The sequence below is a fragment of the Montipora foliosa genome, chromosome 6 (assembly GCF_036669935.1).
Source record: "Montipora foliosa isolate CH-2021 chromosome 6, ASM3666993v2, whole genome shotgun sequence".
NCBI lineage: Eukaryota > Metazoa > Cnidaria > Anthozoa > Scleractinia > Acroporidae > Montipora > Montipora foliosa.
The window spans coordinates 39,816,198-39,843,697 of record NC_090874.1 but is presented as its reverse complement, the minus strand read 5'-3'; the positions used below and the strand labels follow the sequence as shown (position 1 = coordinate 39,843,697).

Sequence of the window (27,500 nt, the reverse complement as noted above, 5' to 3'; positions counted from 1 at the left end):
TGGTGGATCTGAAGTTGTAACTTAGTTTTCAACTTGAAGGACAAACTGTTTGCAGAGTTGATATACCATTTGTTCCATGGAAAGAATGACATCACAAAGCAAACCTGTTACGCACCTGATACACCGTCCTTAGGCAAAACTGGGCAAAAATCAAAGTCACTGCAAAAATCTCCTTGTTAACAAGTGACCTCTTAAACCGATACTTTTGGCCAATATCACTTATTCCTTGCAAATTCACCCAAAGTCAGGAAGAAAAGAATGCAAATGGCATTTTTCAATATCTAAAGTCTTTCCCTTTTTCTTTAGTTTCACTAGAATTCCTTTACGACGACATAGTTCCTTTATTTAGATGTTCACTAAATTCAGTCTGTTTAGAGCGCTCCAGCTTTGCTTGTAATCGAAATCCGTCGAAGTCCACGCTATAGATCGTACACTTCATCGACTCCTTCCGTCGGTATCATTGCAGTTCAACTTCTTGATTTTTTTCTCCAAAGTTTATTAGAGGCCTCTTAAATGAAGCTACCGAAGAAACGAAGGAATTTAGAAAGTTGACGAAACATTGACGCTGACAGCTCGCCAATCGCTGAAATAACAAGACGTAGATTAATAACAATAATAATAACAAGACGTATATATACTCGTAACAACAATAACAAGACGTAGACAAACAAGACTAGTAACAATGATATTGCAAAGCAGTTTAACAAACATTTTTATTAATATTGGTCCTAGGTGGGAAAATCAAAAATCAATCAATACCACACAATGCATCTATGACACCTTTAATAGTTTATTCTTTTGCTTTGTCCAAGAAACACAGATTGCTAATTTTTTGTAAATCCTTCGATGTAAGTAAGTCATCATTAGACATCCCTAATAAATTAACAAAACTTGCAGCTGAGCCAGTATCTGTACCCTTCAACAAAATTTGTAATCAGTCCGGCAGTTGAAACTTGTGTAGTGCCAAATAATTTGAAAATATCACGGCCGGCTACCCCATGCAGTTTATAAAAATGGTGATACCACAGGCACGGCCGACTATAGGCCCAACTAAATAAATGTTATCGCCAGTTAGAAAAGTGCCCGAAACATTAATTCATAGTCAACTGTATAGCACGTTGGAGAAATACAACATTTACGAGTAGATATACGTCTGGATTCAGAAATGGTCACTCTAGAAGATAGGTGACGTGCTTGAAAAACTCGGGAGAGAAATTTCTACATCAAGCTAGATACCTCTTTTTGTAATATAGAATAGATCTACGACCTTTACGTGGTTCGTAAAGACTGAAAGATCTTGACAATGAATTGTATCAGTCATCCAGTTGAGAGTAAACGAAAACGAAAATAATTCACCTACTGGAAAATTATAGACGAACGAGCGACGTTTCGGCCATATCACACGGCCTTCATCAGGAATCTGGCGAGTCAGCTTGCGTCACGCAAGTGTCACGTTATAGCTGACTCGGCGCGTCCCGTAACGCACGGTCCCAAGTGTGCGATAGCACGAACCGTAGCCCCCCTCTCTTGTTAAGAGAAGGGCCCTCTACCCTAAACGAGTGCACCGAGCTTCGTAAATGGTTATAGACAACTACTTCCTCTATGCTCAGGCACGTGCGTTCAGCAAGGGTTTCATCCTTTTCCAGCCTTCGGCGGATCGCCGTGATCGCCTCATCCGCTGGAATACTAGTAAAGAGTGCAGAGACGTCATACGATGTTATTGTTTCCTCGGTGGTAAGTTTGATCTCCCTGATCTTTTCAACAAAGGCCTGAGTGTTCTTAAGGTGATGCGAAGAAAAGCCTACCAACGGACGAGGGATGTAAGCAGAATGCCTCGCTACGTTGTACGTAACCGAACCAATGCTGTTGACTATCGGCCGGAGTGGAATGGGTTCTGGCTTGTGTATTTTAGGTAGGCCGTAGAATGCTGGAACAGATGTCTCTGAAGGAGGATCTAACTTCCTTTTAAAGTCGACCTTAATGGTGCCCTCGGTATAAATTTTGTTGGTGAAGGTGCAAACCTTCTTCCTAAAGCCGTTGGTTGGATTACAACCGAGCAGTTTATAGGTTTTCTTATCATCAAGGAGATATTTGCATTTCTGATCTTAGTCTTCACGGTTGAGCACTACAAGGCACCTGCCTTTGTCTGCTGGAACAATGACCACATTCTCGTCCTTTGTCAAGCCATGTAAGGCTTCTCTTTCATCTTTGTTGAGATTTATTACCCGCGCTTTGTTCTTACAAAGGGTGTCACAAAATTTGCTTCTTAGCAATTCAGATTTGGCTTCATTCACACTTGACAAACAGCATAAAAGGCCTAGTACCATCGAGGCACAGGATCTACTCGTTTGATCTAAGTGATGTCAAGATCCTGGACAAGGAAGAAAACTGGGTCAGACGTGGCATTAAAGAAGCTGTTTGGGAGAGGGTGGAGGGCCCTTCTCTTAACAAGAGAGGGGGGCTACGGTTCGTGCTATCGCAGACTTGGGACCGTGCGTTGCGGGACGTGCCGAGTCAGCTATCACGAGACACTTGCGTGACCCAAGCTGACTCGGCAGATTCCTGATGAAGGTCGTGTGATATGGCCGAAACGTCGATCGTTCGTCTGTAATTTTCCAGTAGGTAATTATTTTCGTTTTCGTTTACTGAAAGATCTTCGTTCTAAATTTAATGCTGTGAAGTTCAATATGTCTCGCTGCTCAATCGTTTCGTTCTGAGTAACGCGCAGTGACGTGTTGTGTGCTCTAATAAACGCTACAACTATCCGCCATTCGGTCACGCCAAATTATTCAGCGTTATTTTACTATTCTCCAGTGGGTTCTTGCAACCATTGGGACATTTTTGGTGTCATAAGAATTTGTTTGGACTGATCCGTGTAGCTGTAGCTTTGAATACCCTTCAAACGGAGCATGCGAGCCTCACACGCCGTCTCTCCCCATTCTCCCTCGCCGTTTCCACACTCCTCCTGACCTTTCGTTTGACTATTTATCGCGTTGCTTGCGTTCGCAAAAAATACGACTGTTTTGCAGTCTAACTGAGGGCCACACGTTTATTAGTAACTCGAAATAAGAAATATATCATTTGATTATTTCAAAAAAACTAAATAAATTCTTTCCAAATTGTTGATAAAGCGCAGTCAGGATATAAATAGTTTCAATTTTAAAAATGAAAAAAAAAAGAATTTTGTTAACTTATAAGTAAATTAGCAGTTTACTGTTCATTTGGCATTACTAAAGGGAAAAGTGTTTTACGAGGGTAACACGTTACTCTTCCATGACATTATACGAATACAGTATACATTCATAAAAAATGGTGTTGAGCATCACGGTCTACATAATAATTAACAATTATTGGATGAGGTTGAGCATGTTAGCGATACTTATCAAGGCCAAAGTTTGTGTTATGTGCCGAAGCCGAAGGCTGAGGCGGTAACATAAACTGAGGCCTTGATAATTATCGCTAACATGCGAAAACCGAATTCAATAATTGTTTTATTATGCATATTCCTGAGCAGAGCTCCGCCATGACAAAACTGATCAAACTGCTGGTTAGTGTGTTAGGTGACGTCACTTCTGCATGCATAAAACTATTGTCTGTAGGTATGATGTCAATTCTACATATATAAAATCTATTGTTTGTAGGTATGACGTAAGAGAAACAGAGCAAGCAAGAATTAGCTGCGTGCTTATAGCCAATCAAAATCGAGCTGGTGACACCAATGTATAATAATACCCATTTTCCGCTGATATTATATTTTTACACACAAGCTATTCTTCATCTTCCGGTTTTATTTCTCTCTTTTAAAGAGTTTTTCGCAGTTTCACAATAGTCTTCAGTTATCTTTTGGGGTTGATGTATGCATGGCGAGTTAATGGGTTAATGCTCTTATTCAAGAGGTGATAATGCAACTTTTAAAAGATTAAGCAGTGGTCAAAGTGGTCAAGTTTGTTTCCTCTAATATAGATTGATTCACAGTGACTCGCTGCAATGACGTTCAAGAAAATGTAATGGATCAACAACTTCTGCATTTGATAAAAGGTTGGACTGCGTGATAACTTATTCACTAGTTTTGTTTTATCGGTGTTGAACTTTCAATAAAGCGTACTGTATCCAATTTGTAATTTTATTTAATTCATCTATATTTTTCGTTTATTTAAAACTTGTAAATTATCTTAAACATTTAAAATTATGGTCATTGCATGTATCTAAATTTGTTCATACCTTTTGGTAACTTTTCTTGTTGATCCATTGGGTAAATGGTTAATTTAAATCTCAGAGACAAATTTGCAAAGAATAGTCTGATAAGCAGCCTTGTTTTAAATTTTTCGAACGAAATAAGATTTTTCTGTGCAGAAAAGATTAAATCACCCCTTGCTGTGTTTTAACCTATGACAAATTAAATGAGGAAAATCTTTTGGACCTTAATTAAACTCTTTGAAACTAACAAAAGTGGATCTTTTGAACTAAAATTAGTATTTAATCTAATTTGGTCTTTGTACAAATTTTATTTGTTGAAATTATTTTTAAAACCAAATTAAATACATAAGTGTTTCATTCGATCCTCCAATATCACTCAACGTCAGTGGCTTCATAGATCAGTTGGTTAGATCTTCGCACCGGTATCGCGAGGTCACGGGTTCATACCCCGTTGAAGTCCTGAATTTTTCAGGCTTCTTTACGCAATTGCAAACCTTGCGTTCATAACTGCGAAGATCATAGCTTCACTTGATTTCATATCCGCAGTTCATATATGATCCATTTCATATATCATTGTATCGTTAAAATTAATTATGTAGTCCTCTTCAATGTAGATATCTAAGCATGGTCCATTTAAAACAAAACTCGTCTGGATTTTTTATGGTTATTATAGCCGTATAGGGAATGGAATGGACAAAAAATCTCCCCTGAGTGGAGTATATTCAATTGTAACAAAAAAATCAAAGTAATTACTTTGGCCAATCAAAAACGATGGGGACAATCGAGTAAACCAATCAAAACTCGAAGTAATTACACGTAGCCGAGTGACACATCTCGAGGGAAAATGTCCACGCGCGAGCCACAATTGGTTTTGGTTTCACTTCTGATTGCTTGAAAAAATGGCGCGAAAACTTTGAACCAATCACTAAGTGAAACGATGCAAAACCAAAGCAATTTGCTAATTACTCTCGACATTCAATTGAAAACCGCTCCATTTCCATTTTCTCCTTTATTTCATGTCCTCCGCCAACTTACGTGATGTTCCTAAAATTTGTTTTCTTTTATCAGTTCAGAATGTTTAAAACTTCCACTGTCATTGATTTAAACTCGAGAGAGATTTGAAAGCTTTAATCGAACATACATCAAGAAATGAAAGGATCTTTTCAAAGAAGAAAGGATTCAAAACAGTGCATCTTGACTTTTGAAGATTCTTGTGATCAACACGAAATAGAGGTTTGATAACATACGAGAAGTTTTCCTCTTAAAGTGTGCTCTATAAATGTCTATTCATTTGGGGAATGGCCCTTCGGCACGTATCTGGATATTCTTGAATCCGTAACGTTTTCTTTCCGGATACGCCTTCCATCCACACGCATCGGGCGAATTCGCTGGCGAATCCGGAATTGTTTGAATATGCTCTCCAGAGAGGGCATATTTGAATCCGCTATGAATCCGGAACCGTGTGGACGCTAATCCGGAATTTGTTTTTATCCGGATGACGTAACAAGATCGAGCCCAGTTCCTTACTGTGAAATCAATTCTCAAGATGGCTGCCGAGGGCAATATTATTTCTTTACTTCTTGGACTTATTTCAAGTAGAATCACGTGTGTGCAGTTAAACATAGCTACAAACACTGTACACTTCAATTATGCTTTATTATTCTTTGAGGAGTACCGAGTACTAGAGTGCATCCGGATACATTTCGGATACGTGTGGACGGGCAAATTCGATTTGAATACGCTGCGTGCGGATGGGAAAATATTTTTAGCGGTAGTCATACTGATATCACGCAATCATATTCATGTTTCAAGTGCCAAAGAAAAATAGACCCTATCAGTCTTGAGTCCATCATCCAAAAGTAAGACTTACTCAAATTGTCCTAGTCCCCGTCAGGTCAGAAGTGTCTATTTTTAAACCAAGTTTTGCGGGAAATTACAAACAATAGACCAATGTTGTACCCAATTCAAACCTTGTCAAAATAAAAAGTTTTGTTCCAAGTATTTCCATATCATTTAAGTGTGAATGCTACACTATAAGGCAAATACAATACACAAAGAACCTTAGCAACGGGAGATGAATTGGGTACAGCATTTGGTCTACTGTTTATTTTCCAGCAAAACTTTTCTGACGCTGATGGGAACAAGAGAGATACCAGATTCTTGCTCTTTGGTGATGGATTCTTGTCGGGAACCAATGTGTAGTTCATGAAAAAGAGCCACTGCGAAGTATTTGTTGGAGCTGGGACTCAATAATTTTAATAATACCTAAATCTAGGCGATTCCCTTCATAGAGATAACACAGTACACGCAAGGCATACTTCAAACATTATAAAAAAAGGGTAAATAATGTAGAACTAAAGCGCGCGCTCTGATTGCTCAATTTGGCTACGTGTGAATGCTTATGACGAAAACACTGACGCATGGGCCGGGAAAAGAATTGATTTTCCACAAACTGCAATAATGACCCACTAGTGTATTGTCAAAAATGCTGAAATTTCTTCACAGCTTTATGAAAAAAAAGCCTTGAAATGTCATTTTAACCCGTTAGCGGGTATTTTGCCCGAGCCCCTTGCAAAGGGATTTGCGAGCCCAAGTGAAAGCTACAGTAGCTCGAGGAGGTCAGTGAAAGAGAGGCATTCAAAGACGACAAAGGAATTCCCAAAATGTCACAAAATGTCTTGGTTCTGTTATAAAACAAATGGTAAACGGTTCAGCGTTTACTATTACAAATCCGTGCTGTTAATGAGAGAAGAAGTAGTTATCACACCAGTTCGAAGAGGTGGTGGGACACTGTCAATATGATCACCGATAGACAGGCTCGCAATGCACCCGTCAGCTCTACTGTTGACCCGAAAACAATTAACTTCTATTTCCAGTCTATCAACATTGACGATCAGTACTCCTCGCCAAAAGTCCTTTCCATCCCGGATGGCACTCGAATTCCAACAATTGAGGTGCATACTGTATGGAGTTTCTGAGGACATTAAAGTGCACTGCTCCGGGTCCAGATGAACTTCCGCACTCAAGAAGCAAGAGGCTAGGCCACTGGGCTATGGCCTCGTGAAATTATTACCCTTCTTTCGTGCTTAGTGACCTTTCGCGTGCAACTAGAACTCGATAGTACTTGCTGAACCGCTTGATATTTGCTAATTATAACTAATTTAAGTCCAGGTGTTATGAATTCTGACGTCAGATGATGAGATAATGGCTTCAAGAGAGGAGCAAGTCACTGTAAAAAACAAAACTTGTCATCTTTGATTCGCAAGTGCAATGATAACCATCGTGTTAAATATGACGAACGAACTCCATTGATTGGTTCGTGCCTTGTTCGCAAGAGGTCGCGGTGAATCTGAGAAGAGAAAAAAAAGACAAAAAAGGAGGAGATCAGTACCAAGGTGACGCCGTTTGCCTTAGTCATGATAGTTCGGCAACTGCAGGCGACTCCTTATCGCTTGCATTTAGAGAGACATTTGACAGCTTCAGTCGAACTCATACAGTCTGCCCAAGGAAGAGCGAATTTCTTACGATGCATCATGACTCTTCAAGGCGTCACGTGATTTACTCGCAAATAAAAAGTTTCATATAATACGACAAGCCTCTTCTCAAAGGGTGTTCTACATAGTTAATACTGGGGAATGAAAGGGAGAAATGCTTTGACTACTTCGGAGGACTGTGAATTAAGGGAATATTCGATAAAAATATAAAAAATACGTTTTTTTCTATCAGTCTAATTTGCTATCACTACCTCGGTGAAAGCAAATGCGGCGTGCAGTGAAAAACCATAACCATGACTCATTCAGTTTTTACCTTTTGTCGAAGAAGAAGGGCGGCAGTCATCGGACGGTTGAAATTCCTTCAGTTGTGCTGGAGAGCTCCTTAAGATAAAATCGAAAGCTTGCGAAGGTTCACGAACTTGCTTTTCTGTAAAAACGGGAATTAGGAACGGTTTAGCATACTTACGATAAAAAATTATTACATTACATCGTTAGCATGTAATCATCGTGCTTTACACACCAGACCTGACAAAACGACAACAACAACAATCGTCGAATTTAAGGGGATGATCTCATTCAAGAGGGTAAATCGTCGCATATTTCTGCTTAGTATTACCATTCTATAGAGGGAGAATGGTGCTAGATATTCAGTGCTTAACTGCAAAGTTATGATGTGCCCAATATAGGAGAGTTGAGTCCTGTGGGTTGTACTGAATATCATAACCGAATTTTAAATTGGAGTACAATTACGACTAGGAGAACAAATTAAATGTTCAGTTTTGAGCAAACGCAGAGTGTTTAGGGGTAATAGATTTTCATGTGCGCATGTCGAAGAGGTGGCTGTGGACGCATCAACGACTATGCGTTAAGTTCGAGATCTGCACGGTATAGGCCTTTTTGTAGGATTCAAACCCGATAGACCAATTTCGATATATGAAAATTCAGCCCAAAACAAAAGGTATCATCTCGAGGCTCTGGGTAATAAATAGAATGATTTTGCATGATTTTATTTCCCAGAGCCTCAAGATGATGCCTTTTGTTTTAGGCTGAATTTTAATATAACGAAATTGGTTTATTGTACTTAAATAAATCACGAGTAAATTTAAAACGGAATATTTTTTTCAGCGAATACACCACACAACATTTGAGTCCACACTCCTGGCCCCATTTGTTCATAGCTAGGCCGTATAGTTTCAGCATGTGAAATGATTTCATGAATATGCACACTCTAGGCACATCTAAGTAAGGGTGTACAACGTTTAACGTGAAGTCATATCATATCATATATCTTTATGTACCCTTGGATTTTAGAGTAGCTTGGTGTAGCTAATATCTCCGAGCATTTACCCTCCCAACCATTATACACCACAGAAGACAGACAACAACGCCGGGAACTTCATGCCATACTCTTCGCGACAAGTGCGTGGCCTCTTTTAAGTCCCACAAAGTTTATGAACATTGAAGGATTGTGAGACTGGGCTTACGGTTTATCGTCCTTATCTGAGAAGACTGGAGAGTCTAACCATTTGCGGATGTCATTATTATTTTTAAGGCAGCACTTTCTCCTCAGTTATTTAAAGTCCGTGAGTGTTGGTCCGGCCGGAGTTGAACTCACGTCAGTGACCTATCGACTGGATACAGTTATGCAGCTTCTTAACATTTGGGGCCTGACTGGTTCGTTCATTAACTCTCTTCCTCCTAAAAGTGACACTTAAGGTGATTCCCTTGTTTTGCAGCGCGCATCTCATACTGCGCATAACATAACCGGCCATCTGACGGCAGGCAACAATGGCTGCTTTTGCTGTTCAAGAGCTTTTAAGTGCAATCATGATAATTCTTCTCGGTTAAGCAGGTGTTGTTTTGTAACTCGCCCAAGTCCTTTCGCGGAAAATGGTCATTTTGAAGCCGAAATTGCCCCTTTGCCATCCATTTATTATCGTGTTGCAAAAAAAAAAGAGCACGGAAACCCCTCATTTTTGATGGTTTTATTCACTCGTAATAGGTACACGGTTTTAAGGAAAAAAAGTTTGGATGGGAGAAGTTCTGGTATTTACATTTATTATATGAAGGAGAGTGTTTTACTGGGAACTAAACCACTCGTAGATTCCATACGCCACTACATCCGGGACCCGAGTGGCGTATTTTCCGTATGTCACCTTTGTGAGTGTCGTATCGTTCAATGACGTCACGATTCCCGCCTTTTGCTTTTGTTGAATTGGTTTTTTCTATTTTTTCTAGTCTCCATATAATAAAAAGAACATTACACGTTGGCTCGAAGATATGAATTTTATGTTCTCGTGGCAAGAACAATATCTCACTCGTTCGCTTCGCTCACTCGTGAGATATTGTTCTTGCCACTCGAACATAAAATTCATATCTTCTCGCCACCGTGTAATATCCTCTATATAAATGACGTGAAACTGCATTTGGAGCCCGACGCTGAGTGCAAAGTGATGACTGTAACGGTCCAATTTGATTTCATTTCTTTGCACGATTGAACAATTTGAGATCACTTTACTTAAAGATCATAGCCCGGAAAAGCAAGTAGTTTCAAGTTTTCAGTAATATTTAGTAGCTTTTACTACATAACAACAATTTTTCCGGTTGACCTAGTTTCGAACGCTTCTCGCGTAATTCGGTGAAAAAACACTTAGAATGAAGGGCATACAGCGCGAAAACAAGCACGGTGACCACATCTTCTTATTGCATTTTTTTAATGTCCTGTGTATGAATATCAGTTGTGCCAAGTTTGAAAAATTCTGGATATTAAGTCATTTTCAAGGAAATTACCTTAACAGATTTTACTCTGTCTAACGTCAGACGATTTTAATCGTCAATAGGGAACCCTTTATAAGAGAAAGGGTAAAGCTCCGTTGGACTTATTTCCTGTATACTTGTTAGCTTGCCGGAAAAGTAGAAACCAAGCTTACAAAAGGCCATGAGTACAAGCAGAATTGTACTAACCATTTCCAATGATCCCAAATTTTACTGTCACACACCCTTGAATATTGCTTTCTTCTTTTCTGATGTAAAATATCCGCCATGTTGGCATATCCAATATTGCTGAAACAGTTCTGGCAAAGGTTTTCCTACCAAAAAACACAAACAGTAAACCTATGGTATAGACTATAACAATTTAAAGAGCCCTACGATTGAACCTTAAAAAACGCCCCACCTGGGGCAAGCGGTGGCCATTTAATAATCTCGACACTCAAAATGTCGACAGATGCTGCAATATTTGTATCCCAACTATCAAGTAGCAACGTACGTTCAACTCTTCTCTACGCCTCAGAGACGTGGAGAACCAACAAGAAGTTGGAGAGCAAACTTCGGGGCTTCGAAGGGAGATGCTTACGGAGAATATTGAAAGTCAGGTGGCAAGAAAAGGTGTGCAATGAGAAGATCTGGAGGCGCACAGGGGTGAATAACATCGTTCTGGAGCTGAAAAGAAGACGGTGGACGTGGCTTGGCCATGTCCTTCGCATGAAGAAAGCCGGCACCCGCTCGAGGCGCTGTCTTGGGCGCCCCCTGGGAAGAGGCACCGCGGTAGACCACTCGGCACTTGGCGGAGGACCATCGAGGACGAGATGAAAACAGCTGGGAAGACGTGGAACGAGCTGCGGTGGCTGGCCCAGGACCGGTCTGAATGGAAGAAGTTTGTCGGTGCCTTGTGCTCCCCCAGCGGGGCTCCGAGGATTGACCTGACCTGATCAAGTAGCAAGTGTATTACGGCTTTAAGTCCCAGAGTCTCTGTATCCAATTCAGGATGCGTTCGATCATCCGGAACTGATAAGAATACGTGGAGTGATGATTTAAAACGGCATGTTTGGCGTTTTGAGGAAACAAAGATAATAAAGAAATGTTTAAAATATAGTAATTTTAGCAGGTGTTTTACCATTTTAATGTGAATCTCTGTAAAAACGAAGGATTATTAACTTCTATTGCATGTATTCCTATTTCGGAATACGGTCAATCGAACGCATCCTCAATTTCAATTGATAACTAATGCGTCATAACGCCGTCATAACGAGTTCATCATGCCTACCGTGAAAATCCAGCTCCTTGTACATATTGCAGAGACTTCTCCACATACAAAGATTTTACGGGTTTGATAGTACCGCAGGCAAGACGCGCTGAACCACCGTTTGTTGCATGAACTACGATTCCTCGTCCAACAACTGTGGAAACAAATCCAGAAATAGGAAGTTTCAAACGGAACAACGAGACAGTGACTATAGGGATATTAAGTCGTTTACGCCATCTGTCTAATTACCTCGAGTTTTAATTGGTTTACCAGATTGTCTCCGTCCTTTTTGATTGGCCAAAGTAATTACTTTGGTTTTGGTTTTACGATACTCGATTGAAACTCGCTCTATAATTAGTTATTTGGCAAGTTTGAATGAATAAATAAACGTAGAGATGAAAATGTAACATTCACTCAATTTAATATCACCAAGGGATCCCCACATGATAATGTTCGTATAGCTGTGATTAATTAATCGATCGTGGCTGTTCGGTCAAATAAAAAGCTGGTCGGGGTCAGTGTTTTTATGGCGATTCGGACCGTTGCTTTGTGATTCGAGAGCAATTAGTGGCACGAGATCGCCGAGAGTTACCAGCCTTAACTTTCTTCTCTTTATGAGGGGAAATGATAGCCAACGACATTCTAAAAATTCGAAAGCCACAAACCCGTCTAAAACGGATACAGTTTGCCCTCCGATTGCACAGAAAAGACAAGGACAACTGTACGTAGATGTTATTGAAGTTTATTTCTGCACTTACAGCTTATTTTAGCATTTATAAGCTCAAAGTTAATTTTCCCACACAAAGTCTATAAATCGTATACCGAGCTTGGGCTGCCTGTGATTGAGCAGCTAATAAACGCTCAACTTAACCTGTCGTCAGCAGTTGTAGAAACAAAACTTCTCATTTTGGTTTCTTTTTTGCTCAAGATGATCTTACCTGACATTTCTCCGAACAATGGAAGATCAGGATCAGTGAAGAACTGCTTTCCGAAACCAACATTCAACCGAGCATGCTTCCCAGAGAGATCCCCAACTTCACAACGCATCATGTTGTTAGAAAGACAAGAGGTTTTGTAGGTTCCCTGAAAACCGAAGAAATATTGCAGACCTTTTCTTAAATCGATGGTATCAGACACTAAACAATGCACTTTAACACATATCGCTTCTCACACGTTTCTTTTCTTCTACCGTACTTGGCCAGCTAATAATAAGAGCACAAAAAAGAAAGGCATTCAATACTTACGGACAAGTAGACGTGGTATGGGTTATAATGAGGTCCAAGACTCTTACATCTCTTTCCCATTTCAGCAAAGGTGTCATTTCCTTCAGGGTTCACATGCACATGCCATGGATGATCCACGCTCTGATAATGGAAAGAAAATCATTTCATACTTTTTTGGTTCAGCCGTTCTATTGAAGCCCTTTATTCATTTGTCTTCCAGGCTACTTTATGACTAGATTCACTATCTGTTTTTTTCACAAACGTGGAAAAGGAACTTTGATTCGTTCATTGTCTGAAGCCTTTCTGTCTATTTCAATAGTAATTTTCGTAGTAGTTAAACGGATTCATGTCATCGAACCTATAACCTGTGTTCATTGTGAAGCCTCACGTGGATAGTTGAAATATTAACTTATTTTTTTTCTCAAGGAACCATGAATATTTTTACCTTTTTGCTGGAATTGGAGGCATAGCCCAAATCAATGTAAATCGACGTCTCTTCAGATTTCATGAACTTTTCGTGGGACTTCTGCTGGATCTGAAAAAAAAAGCATCAATAATAAATCAATTCAAAGTCCGGAGAGGAAGAAGTTGGTATAATATGAGATATCTTTTGTTGTCTTAACTTTGAAAGGTCGAAACGAAACTTGACTAATGCAACATGTCAAGTAGGACGCCGTTAGACATGTGCATTTTTAACTTTGCTGAAGAAGGCAACAGTAGTAGCCGAAACGTCCAGAACAATATATTTTTAGCCAGTGTCAACTGGCTACACACCGAATATTCTTAACATCAAGTCTCATTTTCACTTCTAATATAATAAGGAGTGACTCCCCTCAGCAGCTGATTTATAATTTTTTTTTTAAGCACTCTCTTCTTTTCTCGGTTAATATTATTTTGTACAGCAAAAGCTTTAAGAGCAAGTTCCAGATATTTTAAGGATTTTCAATCAAACATATCGCAAATCTGCCATGACACATAACAGCTCACCAAAAGAATGTAACCCTTCAGAGCAGGGCCCTTGAAAGTCACTTTGGTCTTCATGACAAACATCTCACGATTCAGCACGGCTGGATTGTCTACACACACCCATCTGCCGCTTCCCATAACTTTCATTTTGTGGATAACGATTGATCGTCCATGGATGCTGTTCTTGCCAAACAAAGGCAGGTTGAAGTCAACGTGTCTCTTATTGTAATATGTGACATTGTGAAATGATCCATATTTTCCACTTAGGTCGCCGATTTCATATTCATCATTTGTCCCTAAAAAGAAATGGGTGGAAACGACGAGATAAAAGTGAGCTTTCACACACACTTCCCTTCAGATAAATTGCAAAATCCTTGGTTGATAGGAACGCATGAAATTGAAAACATTAGGCTGTCCGAATTGAATGGTGAAATTGAAGGCATGCAGATTACGTCGTAAACACGAACAACGCTTTCCTGGATTTCAAAGCACTTAACTCATTTATCCTTCAGAAAAAAATCAAAAAAATGTTAAAGGAATTAAAGAACTTTGCCTTTAAAGATACTGGTCTATCTTTTAAGAGTACACTTCAGGCGGAGTCTCCTATTCATCCTATGGAAGTTGTGACAAAGAAATATCGAAAGGAAAACAATTCTGCTTTATACCAGTTCCAGGAGAAGGACTTGATTTCACATCAACGCCAAAAGGATTCCAATGTCCACCCAGGTAGCCACCTGCACATGTTCCACTTCCGTTGAATTTCATCTCCCATGGCATAGGATAGTTGTGCACGTGGTATCCTTCAGCTTTCCTTTTTAATCCAGTCAAGCTTATCTCTGTTGTGGTAGGATCAAAAGGAGATCGTTGAGTAAACTTGAAATAACCATCGATACCGTCATGTACGCTGGCCGTGAAGGTCGCTTTTACAACCATTGGTTTCACCTTCATTATACTGGCACATGCAAAAGGTCTTTTTGGATCTACTTTTGAGAACAGTACGATCTTTTTTCCGATGACATTGTTTGCTCCGCTCAGAGGCAGGTTGGTATCAGTGAAAGCAACTTTAGTTTTTGACATTTCCTTTGTAGCCATAGAAACTGTGACGTCACCGTGTTTGGAGGACAAATCACCAATGAGACAATTTTCCTGTTTTTCCTTGCTGCAGTTTTGTCCATTGATACTGTTAGGATTGAAAATCTCTCCAGGAATTTGGCACGAAACTGTACCTTGGTTAATCTGCCATGTAAATTGACTTGACAATAATGCACTGTTGACATAAAAGAGATTGACAAATAGACTGGTGTCTGTGTCTGAGCTCTTGACGACTTGTCTAAAATAAACATAACCTGCTACCGGATATTTGAAGACTGCTTTAGCCGTCACCATAACCTCTTTTGGAGTTATCAATGCGCATGCCTTTGGCATGTCGCTGCTGTACAGCACGAGTGTCTTATCCATGATACTGTTTGGTCCACTGATCGGAATCATCATGCTCTGGTGTGTAAAATTCCCCTTTGAGTTGTTGGCATTCAGGTTCCCAAGCATCCCCGCTAAGTCCCCAACAGCACAGTCCTGGAATCTCGAGTTACTAGATAAAGTGCAGGAGGTACTGTAGTTTGAAGATTTCGCAGCCATTTTAGGATCATATAATGCTCCAACTTCCCCTTCGTGACAACTCATAGCCGCGTTTCCATTATAAACTATGGGTAGTTGTCGTATGCTCCATGCCAGAGTATCGTTGACTCCTTCCAAGTCGACCATGATGTGTGTAGGACCATCGTTGTGTCCTTGGAAGAATTTGACACCACCCTTTATTCCACTCATGCTGAAAAGGGCTTGTAGTTGATGATTTGTTGCCAATGAACATTGCATCAAACAACCTAGATGACAAACCAAAACACAAACGAAAAAAAAAGCAGATTACGAGTATATAAAACCATTAAAAAGAGGGGGTAACCGTGCTCGTTCAGGAGAAAGTAGCCATTCCTTGACAGATTAAGCTTGATGTCAGTGATAATCCGCCATTATATTAATGTGCGCGAGCTGGTGCACGCCAAAGACGCAAAAACTTATGCGCAGTAGGGTTCCGCAATGCAAAACCAGGGAGTCACCTTAAATGTTGTTCAAATGGTTTTTCAATTCCAAAGGACTCAAATAAAACCGCACTCCTTTTACTTGAACAACTATATTTCCTCCGGATCCTCAGCAAAGTTTCTAGAACAAAATCGTGAAATCGAATTATGTAAATACAATTTCGTTACATCTCAAAACAAAGTTATCGTGACTATATACAATCGTTGATACACCAAATTGGCGGGCAATACTAATGAGACATACATGAAAACGATCTCACAATACAGCCACACATGTACAATATCCCTTGTAAGTGATTTTTTGACGTTTCGGAGAAGTCATGGCCCCATTATCATTAGCAAGGATGACATGTAGGGCCTACTTTGTATTGAAACTTTTAACACCGTAGACATACTATATTTGAAGGTTATTACATGCTGAAACGATAGGAAAACTTACTGATAAATGCAAAATGTTTACTCTATTAGAAAATAAAGACCACATTTTCAAGCATTACATTATTACACGGATTTAGGTAAAATTCTGAAAGATGGGAGTTTTTAAGCAAGCAAAAATATCATAGAATTATGTGGAGAAAATAATCCAGATTTCCGAAAGTTCACCTGTAAACACATTTTCGCCTGTCTTCACTTACTGTTTTATCTTTGGTTCAGTGACCCATTAACTGCGCATTCCTCTGATGTGTGCTTTTAATATCATCGGCCCGCAAAAAAAACGATCCGAGGAGGGCATAATTATGGTTTGGAAATCATAAATGGCGTCAGTTTTCAGGAAGAGTATACAGAAGAAGAAAATAATATTTATCCGGATTCTTTGTTTGTAATGGCTACGATTTATACTTGCAATTTCATTTTTCCGTTTCGCCTATCACAAGAAAAAAAAAAAAAGGATTGTTCTTAATTGACGTTTAATATGCAGGAGTGATCAGTTTGACCTATTTATCAGTTTCGAAAATTCTGTCATAACTTGCTTCAACGTGCGTGAGCCGGAACATGTCCGAGTAAAAAGCGTTGATGGAAAATTCTTTCATTTAAGCTACGCTTAGAATAATAAACATTACCTGATTCACGGAAAACCGCTAAAAGTGTTTAGAACATTCAGGTAACAAAACTGTCACGTAACGATGCATCGATAAAGAGCAATTCAATCAGAAAATGATTTAATTTGACTTCCCCGTTTCTTTCACCTCTTCAAGTTTATGACCGAGCAAAAGTTATTAGGCTCTTAGCACTATGCAGCAATGATAGTACAAGAGTTTCCCGTAATGGAGAAACAACGATAGTTTGCAACAGTTTAAAGAACATCACCTGATGAAATGAAAACAGTTAGACACAGCGTCCTAAGGAAAACTCGACAAAACATGGTGAACAGCCGGTGGATCTCCAACTACACCTTTTTTTTTCTGCTTGATGGACAAAAGGGTTGCAGAGTTTATATGCCATTTATTGTATGGAAAGTAATGATGTCACAAAGCAAAGCTTTTCTATTACGCTTAGACGAAACTGAGAACAAAGTGACCGCAAATATCTTCCTGGCTAATTTTATGACCTCTTTAACCCTGCATGCCTGGGGCCAATATCACGGATTCCTCGCTCATTCAACTGAAGTCGGGAAAAAAAAAACATGCTGATAGCACTTTTCAATATCGAGCGTCTTTTCCTTGTCCTTTTCTTTTTCCAGCATCATCCTTACGACGATATATTCACGGATTCCGAATTTCACTGTCTGTTAAGGGCGCTCTATAGTGTAGTGGTGATCAAGGTCCTGCTTCAACGACTCCTATACTCTTAGGCATCATATCAATTAAAACTTCAGAATCTTAACAGTTTTTTCCCTGCGGTTTATTACAAGCCAACAAACCGCCGCGAAAAAAAAGAAGGGAAGCTGACAGTTCCCCATTTGAACATTGTATGTATAGTTTGCGTAATCTGCTTGTTTGGCTATAAACACGAACTTTCTGTTCACCCACGTAACTGCTTATCAAGGCGTAAGCGATATGATGAAGGCACACGACTTTGGCTCACCCGTCGTGAAAGAGATATTCAGGTGTACTCAATTCCACATCAAGATCTTTCTGTAATAAATAATAATAAATTATTATCGTCATTCTGAAGTTTTGGTGGGAAGGCTCAACGTTTCTCGATGGTAAGACGTTTTTTTCTGAGTAAGGAGAACTCAGTAAGGCGTAATGTGAGTATTCCAGTAGACTCTTCAATTTAATGCTATTCCGTTTCAAAACATCACGTATGCCAAATTATTCAACCTCATTTATTTATTACTGATTCAGGGCCACGAAGCCGTTTTGTTGATCCTTCAGTGACCTTAACTTTTTGACAAGGAAAGTTCTTACGGATTTCGAAGGTTAAAATAAGCGCAAAGACGGAACTACTGAAGTGACCATTCCTTAGAGTTCAAAGTTACTGTTCCTCCGTCTATTTTCACTGGCGAAGGTCAGACAAAAGACGAATTTCGAGCCAACCTGTATGTGTAGAATTGAGTTAAGTTAAATTCCTTCCTGGTTCGAGAAGTGACGTGTTTTTTATGGTGCACTAAGGACTGTTCTCAATTCTCAATTCCTTTCATCAAGTAAGTTTCCACCCTAAGAAAGACACGCTTTTAAATTCATCGTCATGTATTACGTGGGGGCGATCGTAGACGGCCGCTCGATCTGCAAAACTAATTCTAAACGTTTCCCTGCTGTTAAACGTTGTAAAGGTTGGCAACCTCAAGGACTTAAAGACAAACGCTCGACTGAGTAGTGCGTATCACGTATAAGTCAAAGTGGCCTCACATTTTTCAACAATCTCCCGCAACCTCGAATCAGTAGCCTTCCGTCATCGTTAAAGTTGCAAATGTATTAACGACTTTTTCCTGGGCCCTTCAATTTGAGGTTTTCCGCATTACTTTACAGTGTAATAAAGATACTAATTTCCTAAAAATATAAACTTCGTCAACTAAAGGGCTCGTGCAGAGGTCCGGGTATTAGCAAGCCAGAGTTCGTATAAGTTTGTGCTCGTAACAGGCACGGTTGCTGCTTTTTTAGTGATACTGAAAATTTCCCGCATTGAAATGCCTGCTGTTTTTTTGCTGAGGAAAGGTTGAAGAAACTTCCCTGATGACGCGAAAACTGTCAAACACTTTTTAAACGAAAACTGATACTACCATGATACAAGATAAACCGTTAGCAAAAATGGATACCTTTCGAAGTTCCTACTTGTGATTCAAACTCAGTTGCCCGTTTCTTTTCTTTCTGTCAGAGTACTATTATCAGCCGTCATGTAAGGCCCCTGACAGAAATTCGTGTGTAAGAACAAGTTAATCATTGTCAGGCGACTTTCTTCGGCTCACGCAATGATACATGTCCACTTTTTCAGGATTTACGGTTGGATTCCGTTCAACCTATGCCCTCTGCACGCTAGTCTTTCTGGTTTCATCATTTTTTTAAATTCAAATGTTAAAAATTATACATTAAACTATGGTTAAGCCTCATGAGACCAGTCGCCTTAATACATTGTTCTCACTAAAGAAAAGTCCACTGTTTACTTCTTTCTTTGCCAGTGGTTTCTTCATAGAGTGTTGACATTGAAGTTTGGAGCTCGATTTATTACACTTCAGTATGACAGCGATCAGGTGGCAGTTCCTACACATCTTTTACGCAGTTCCTACACATCTTTTACGTATTACAGCGCAAGCAAAGCTGATATCAGTCGTTTAGTGAAGTGTGCAGTCTATCATGTTTGTTGCTGGCACTCGACAGACAAACCAGGAAATTGTACATGACACGACAAAACGTTCCATCTATTTGTTTAATGGACCTATTCATTCCCTGTTTTTCTTCAGAATTTATGTTGGCTCCTACTGAAAAATCCCATAACTTATTCACTGACTTTCACAAAAATCACGTTTAAAACATTTTTTTGCGCGAACGCACTATATGTTATGGCCATTGTCAAATAATGGGACCCTCGCTACTTCAAGTCCTGGGAAACAGAACAGACATCCCATTTTAACCGCAGTGGGGCCCGCTTTCAATTACCAATCATTTCCCTTCAACACCACATTAAAATTATGCGTGTTCGCCATTCCTGGTTTCGTTTCTCAAAGAGAATAATCTGTTTGCGGAATTACAGTGTCCCATTACACTGAAAATTGTGCACAGTCATTGTACGTAAATCTGCGTAAATACCCAGTACTGCTACTTATTAAGGTATGCTGTATGAGAGTTAAATGTCATGCATTTTTAACGATTTGCGTGAGGTAGGAATTCGAAAATGAATGTTTTTCCGCATGTTTCAGTCCGAATGTCTATGCAAATGGCGACATATCAATATCTCAACTAAAACAGCTCAATATCCCGCCATTTAGACAGAGTAAGACGGACGGAAGGCAGTCGAGTGAACGTAGATGTTCACAAGCTTTTAGAAAACTCACAATAAAGAATCGTTCGGTTGTGGGTTTTCTCTGAGTCTTCATCTCTGTGGGCCACGCATATTTTTACAAGAAGTGGATTCCTGCACCACTTTAGAGGGAGTTTCGCCGCAATTAAGTATCGAAGCCTTTTAAACTGGACTGGCATATCATGCAATCCCAGCTCAATTGACTTTTCATGAGAAATGCAACCATGGAACCTATTAACCGAAAGCGGTAAATCTCTAAAAATTCTTGAGTCGTTAGGCAAACTAATAAGGTAAGGGTTGAATGGATCTCGATGTTCTTACGATTTGTCCAAAATTGTCTGAAAACAATTCTGCATTTCGTGTCAAGGGCCCGCGGTTTGGAATTCATGTGATTCTTGTCGTACTTGTTTTAGGGCCGGAAATATTAGCGATACTGATACACTTTACTTGAAACATTGCACTGATTTGTACCTGTATGCGAAGTGTTGAAAACAAGTCAACCCAAAGAGCTTTCGTTTAGCCAACGTCAGCTGATTGCTGCTTAATCTGCTTAATCAAGCCACACCGTGAACAAGACACAAATCATTTGTCACAAACTTGATATTAACATCACGAGGCAACGTTAGCGTGTTAGTATTCCCTCCCTTTTGCTGTGCAAAGATAATATCCCACATGCATCTCTAGACTTTTGTATGTTTGTGATCTTAACGATGACGTACTTCTCAGTTATGTAAAAAATAATTAAATCTCGACAGGAAGTTAGAACGTTTTATTTTCCTGGGACTTTTCAAAGCACAAGTCTTGTTCCTTTTTCCAAGCATTTTTTGATAACCGCAGTTCAACTTCCTTTAATTTTTTCCTCCAAATTCAGTACTGGCAATAATGTTTTCCTTCAGCGTATGCTACTGCATTTTCAAAATGTAACGGCCACATCTGGCTGTCACAGAATTGCGTAGAATTATGCGATTTAAACTTGACTGAACATTTTCAAGATCGATGAAAGGAAAGAACTATACATTATGCACGCTTTGATTCGAACGGAAAATGGCGCTGAAAATAAAGGAGCATGGCACAACGAAACACTTAAGTTCAAAAGCGTGCATCTTGTTTTCTCCAATGGATTTCTGTAAGCTCTGCGAACTTAAGATTAAGCCACTCATCATTCCTGGTGCGTTTCGACCAAAAGAAGACAGATAAGTTATGTTTAGAAACGGGATTGTATCACACAACGTTAACACTGACGTTAAGTTTGGTTTTTTTCAGAACTGAACCAAACGTTTACAACTTCTCAGAGCTTATGCCTTCTCTGAACAGTAAGAAATAACTTAACTTAAACCTCAATTTCAATTGTTCTAGGAGCGCGCAGGTCACCATTTATCAGTCCATGACCTTTTTTAAAGTCTTCTATTTCCGTCGATGAATATAGAACTAATCTGAAAAACATCTAGCAAAAATAATATTTTTTTGCAAGATAAGCAAAACTGAACTCTTGAAACCGATAGTGGTTTTCGTAATGTATGGTGTGGAGCTATTTTTGCTTACGCCGCTATTGCTGGTGCTGAACCGTTCAGTGTTATACTGACCTGATAAAAGGAAAACCATAAAACCAAATGACTTCAGAAAAATATCGAGCGACATGGTGAAAAATGAACCGGTTTCAGCTTCCTGTTTCCAGACAAGTTTATCTTTCCGTTTCTAGAGCAACTGTTTTTATTTCAGGTCGACGGTGGGAAGAATTTTGCATAAACATCAGAGTTATCATAGCGTTAAATGACGCATTTTGTGTCAGTTTTGAAAGGGGATGACTGACCATTGAAAATAAGAAGGCATGTCCTTCCTGCATCACGAACAAGGCCAATGCCAACTTCTGCTCGTTGGGAAGTATTTTTTGTTGCACGTAAAGGCATATTTTTTACAACTTTTTTCGTTTGATTATTGTTCATGCTTGATGTAATCATTGGTTAATAAATTACGGAACAAGCGTTACCTTCCGTGTATCCAAACACTTGATATGCAATAAAATAGGGATCGAAGCTCTTCAGCGTGTTTTTGAGTACTTTAGATTTTATGCTAAGTGCTGTGTAAACGATTAGGTCGTAGATGTCTGTATTGAGTAAACTGATAGATTCGCAAAGGATTTTGAGGGAATTTGAGTCCGCAGCCAATATCATAACGTCATAAAGAGACTGAAGAGGCACTCCACCAGTGGACTCCGACTGAAGCCTTATAAAGTACGCCTCCGCTGAGTCCATTTATTTATTTAGTGCTAAATTTTCTTCTTTGCCTGCGCATTGACGCAAAGAGCGTCCCACATACGGCGAAGACTACACTTCTCAAACGCATTAGACAAAGACACGCTTTGGCTCTTTGTCTTATCCAATAATTCGTCTTAGTGCTACGCGCGATAAATACAGTAAAACTGTGACAGGCAAAAGCAAAAGTTGGTCTTCCGCTGCCCATGCAATGTACAAGAACATAATTCTGAACAGACGAACAAATTAGTACCGAAGTTTTATCTCAGTAAATACTCTCAGTTTTTCCTTAGTTCAGAGAAGATAACAATCATAGCTTTCCATTCCGACATTCGAGCAAAAATCGTACACAACGTAAAGACTGGCGTTTCAGAAGGGTGTGGAAAAGTCACAGTATGGTGGATTGATCTTTGTGTGACCCTGCGATGATAAAAAATGGTGGAAGCGATTGAAGAGTTTGAGCAGTTAAATTTGTGTGTTTAGTACAGAAATTGCCGCCTTTGAAGAACAAAACGAAAAAGCGGTGGTTAACCACATGGAGCCACGTTTACGCTATTTAAACAAACTCTTCACTGTTCTTTACTGTACTGAACTCTTGACGCACATTTTTTCTTTTAAATTATTTTCAACGTAAATTTGAAAATGGTGATATGGAGATATCAAACCGTTGCTCAGGCTTCCTTGTAGGCGATGACTTCCTTGTCGTGAAAGAATAAATAGTTTTATCTCTCACATTGATATTTCTTCCACATTGAATTAATGCTGTCGAGTATCGTATCTTTCTTCTGGTTATTTTAGGTATTATTTCACCTCTCTCGCGCCCCTGTAAGATGTATTCCTCGTATGAGTAAGTGAGTCAAGGGCACCCAACGAGCAAATTAAGCCATTGGCAAACTTGATTGTATGAGAACCATTTCTAGGCTCCTTGTAATGTATAAAGACTGTGTAGGGAATGATATCTTCATTTTAGAGATTGATAGCTGAACGTTACCTTCGGAGAACTTCCAGGTGACCTTTTTAAGTGCCAAAAATTGCAAAAATATCCCTTTCGAAAACGTAAGGGTCTACTATTCCCCGGTTGCGGATCAGGTAGGTGAAAATGGTATCGGGAAAAAACCTTGTCAGACCTTCTTGTTTCGTGGATTCGACCATTGACTGTGCGACTTCGTTTCGTTAATTACTCAATAAGTTGTGGATTTCAGCATTCTACTGACCTCCCAAGCAGTTTTTCGTAACGCGTGGCTTTGTGGCATAACCTCGAGTAGCATTGCGTGCGTTTTTCATGATATCAAGATATTGTTCATTCAATACTTTTAACAATCAAATATCCCTAAGGGAAAAAAATTTGCATACAAATGACGAAATTCAAACAGCAAGAATCAAAATTTATTTTAAAACCAGACATTTTCAAGAATTTGCAAAATGTGGATTCTCTGCAAGGGGAATTTAACGTCAAGGGAAGTACAGGACATAATATAATACAAACAATCTTCTGTTTGTATGGGAGTTGAAAAGTTCAAGTGATATTCACGTGCAGAGGCGTGTCTTCCGTCTATTTTAATGGGCTCAGTTTAGACTTAGAGAACATCCGCTTTTTTACCCCAATGGTCTATGCTTAAAGATTATCTCCTACGATCTCGATTTAAGTTTCCATAGTCAATGGACCAACATTTTTATTTACCAACAGATCGCATAGCGAGAAACGTCAGAGAAAGGGCTTTAACGTCATGAAAGGAATTCCCGTTTTGGTTCTTAAAGATCAAATGCCTTTGTCAGGCATTATCACAATAGAATAATACCTCAAACAGTCAACGGTCAAAGATATGGCTTTTTGCAGCTAAAACACTGAGTTAATTTGGTCGCTACGTTAGATTAACAAAAACGGTTGAAGTTTCAAACTTTAAGGGTAATTAGTGCCACCTCAACTTAAATCATCGAAAATAGCACCTGGGCTGACTTTTCCGAGTTTTAACTTTAAATCGTGCCACAAATACGTAGGCGTGGTTTCCGTACGTATAAAAGGCACTCGGAGTATTGACTCAGGCAGCGTTTACACGAATCCGGTTTCATTTATAACCGCATTGTTTTCCATGCGGTTACACCTTCCGTTTACACGACACCGATCGAGACTGTCGCCGAAACCGTGTCGATTTGAAACCTTTGCCAAAAGTGGAGAGTTTTCAAAACGATGCGGTTTCATCTGTCGTGTAAATAGCGAAACCGCTTCCATTTGAATACGGTTACTATTTTGGCGCAAAATTTGCATTGTTGAATTCAAAATACTGAATTTAGCACGTAGTGGAGCGCTCGCTTACACCATCACGACCTGGATTTTCTGGCGAAAACCACGCCGTGTAAACACTTTCAAACCGCATCGATTTTGACGCGGTTTCGAAGTCATGAAACCGTGTCGATGTGAACCCGCGTTCGTGTAAACGCTACCTGATCTCGAAGGACTGCGGTCCTGAAAGCAAAGAGTTGAGTTATTAAATTTTATTCCTTTAGGCTACTTTTTTATTGCTATTTGCAGACCAAAGGTTAACCCAATCGAGATCCGCTCTTGAGAACAGCAAAAAGCGTTGCAATCAAAGGCTTTCGTCTTTTCCGAAACAGGAAGAAATAGAGACCTTTGTGTTTAGAATTAATCATGATGTACACGGGTTTTTCAGTGACATAAATTGCGATCGTCAGATGATCCACAATTCTTGGTCAGAGTAACCAGCCTCAGTTGTGGATCGCTAATACTCGTAAAAATTTGGATGTGTGATTCGTGCATCGCTGGACGTTTTGCAAGATCGTAAAGGGCTTGAGATGCCTCTCCCTCACTATTACTTTAGTACAGTGATCAATGCTTTACTGACCTGTTGAAAGGAAGATCATGAAACAGACTGTCCTCAGAAAAGCAGGGAACGGCATATCGCAGGTTTACTTCGGATGTTTGATAACTGACCAGGTCATTCTCAAAGGCATCGCCTTTTATGCATTTATGATGGGAGTAATCGATGCAAACGTAATTAATTTGCACAATTACTCCATTGGTTAATAGACAAATAGCGTCATTTTTTCGTCGACTTATTTTAGCGGCATTAAAACAAAGAGGAAAAAGTAATCTGCTCTTGCGAATGAACTAGCCACCTTCAAACATTTCTTCTTAAACTGCCGCTGTTATCCGGCCACATTACAAATTTTGCACCACGCAAAAACAATATGCAGTGTTGATCCAGGTTCTCATTATTGGAAGAGTCGCATCCCCTAGATCGTAGAACGAGTTCAAGGCTTTTCGATGTTTTGAATGTGTCTATATTGCGCTGTTAGACGTGAACATACCCTTTTATAGCAATATACATTTTACAGTTTAATATCTAACATTATAAGGAATAGCGGGAAAATATAAAATCGTTTTCAATCATTGCTTGCTATATATACATTCATCTAAATTTATATAGTTCTCCTCCGGATGTTCGTTTTTTGTAAATTATATTAAGGAAAAGGACGTAACGAGAGATGGCTCCCCTCAAAAAAAAATTCCTAAAATAGCTCAACATGTTTTTAAAGTTTAAACAGTTCGGTGAATGCAAATGTTATTTAACTGTTCGAGTATAAAGTGTTGATCCGATATCGTCGCACATGCGAAAGGTCTTTCTGGATCTACTTTTGAGAACAGTACGATCGTTTTCCCGATGACATTGTTCGCTCCGCTCAGAGGCAGGTTGGTGTCAGTGAAAGCAACTTTGGTTTTTGACATTTCCTTTGTTGCCATAGAAACTGTGACGTCACCATGCTTAGAGGACAAATCACCAATGGGACAATTTTCTTGTTTTTCCTTGCTGCAGTTTTGTCCATTGATATTGTTACGGCTGAAAATCTCTCCAGGAGTTTGGCAAGAAACTGTACCTTGGTTAATCTGCCATGTGAATTGACTTGATAATAATGCACTGTTGACATAGAAGAGATTGACAAATAGACTGGTGTCTGTGTCTGAGCTCTTGACGACTTGTCTAAAATAAACATAACCTGCTACCGGATATTTGAAGACTGCTTTAGCCGTCACCATAACCTCCTTTGGAGTTATCAATGCACATGCCTTGGGCATGTCGCCGCTGTGCAGTACCAGTGTTTTAGCCATGATACTGTTCGGACCAGTGATCGGAATCATCATACTCTGGTGTGTAAAATTCCCCTTTGAATTGTTGGCATTCAGGTTCCCAAGCATCCCCGCTAAGTCCCCAACAGCACAGTCCTGGAATCTCGAGTTACTAGATAAAGTGCAGGAGGTACTGTAGTTCGAAGATTTCGCAGCCATTGTAGGATCATATAATGCTCCAACTTCGCCTTCATGACAACTCATAGCCGCGTTTCCATTGTAAACCATGGGTAGTTGTCGTATGCTCTATGTCAGAGTCTCGTTGACTCCTTCCAAGTCGACAATGATGTGTGTAGGACCATCGTTGTGTCCTTGGGAGAATTTGACATCACCCTTTATTCCACTCTTGCCGGAAAGAGCTTGTAGCTGATAATTTGTTGCCGATGAACATTGCATCAAGCAACCTAGATGACAAACAAAACACAAACGAAAAAGAAACATAAGTCTTTTCTAAAGCTATCATTCTTCGAGGTTTTAAGGTGCGTTTTAAAATCCGATTTACCCTAGTGATCAAATTTAAAACAGACCTCGCATTGAAATTTTTGAGTGCCGTTAATTAAATATGATATTCAACCACGATTTCATCTAAGGGTATATTAGTAGCTTTTACCAGTTTTTAAACGAAGAAATAACGTGGAAATTTTAAGTTGAGTAATTCCGTGAAGCTATATTTTGGAGGAGCAGGCTCGAAGGTAGGGGAAGGACAACA

The 27,500-nt window shown here is 39.5% G+C and overlaps 1 protein-coding gene across 5 annotated transcripts; it reads right to left on the bottom strand.

Moving 5' to 3' along the window:
* Positions 1–6,367: 6,367 nt before the first annotated feature.
* On the bottom strand, positions 6,368–25,580 carry LOC138009063 (uncharacterized). 5 transcript variants are annotated; one of them, XM_068856363.1, is made up of 10 exons: positions 25,509–25,580; positions 14,570–15,784; positions 13,926–14,200; positions 13,384–13,473; positions 12,960–13,079; positions 12,654–12,798; positions 11,737–11,869; positions 10,656–10,780; positions 8,005–8,118; positions 6,368–7,546 (listed from the first exon to the last, which is right to left on the bottom strand). In XM_068856363.1, the coding sequence occupies exons 1-10, from the start codon at positions 25,561–25,563 to the stop codon at positions 7,446–7,448; spliced, it is 2,373 nt and encodes a 790-aa protein (XP_068712464.1). In that variant the 5' UTR covers positions 25,564–25,580; the 3' UTR covers positions 6,368–7,445. The 5 variants fall into 5 exon arrangements, with proteins under 5 accessions (XP_068712464.1, XP_068712463.1, XP_068712462.1 ...); XM_068856362.1 differs by lacking the exon at positions 25,509–25,580 and adding an exon at positions 21,979–22,055; XM_068856361.1 differs by lacking the exon at positions 25,509–25,580 and adding an exon at positions 17,306–18,075.
* Positions 25,581–27,500: the final 1,920 nt, after the last annotated feature.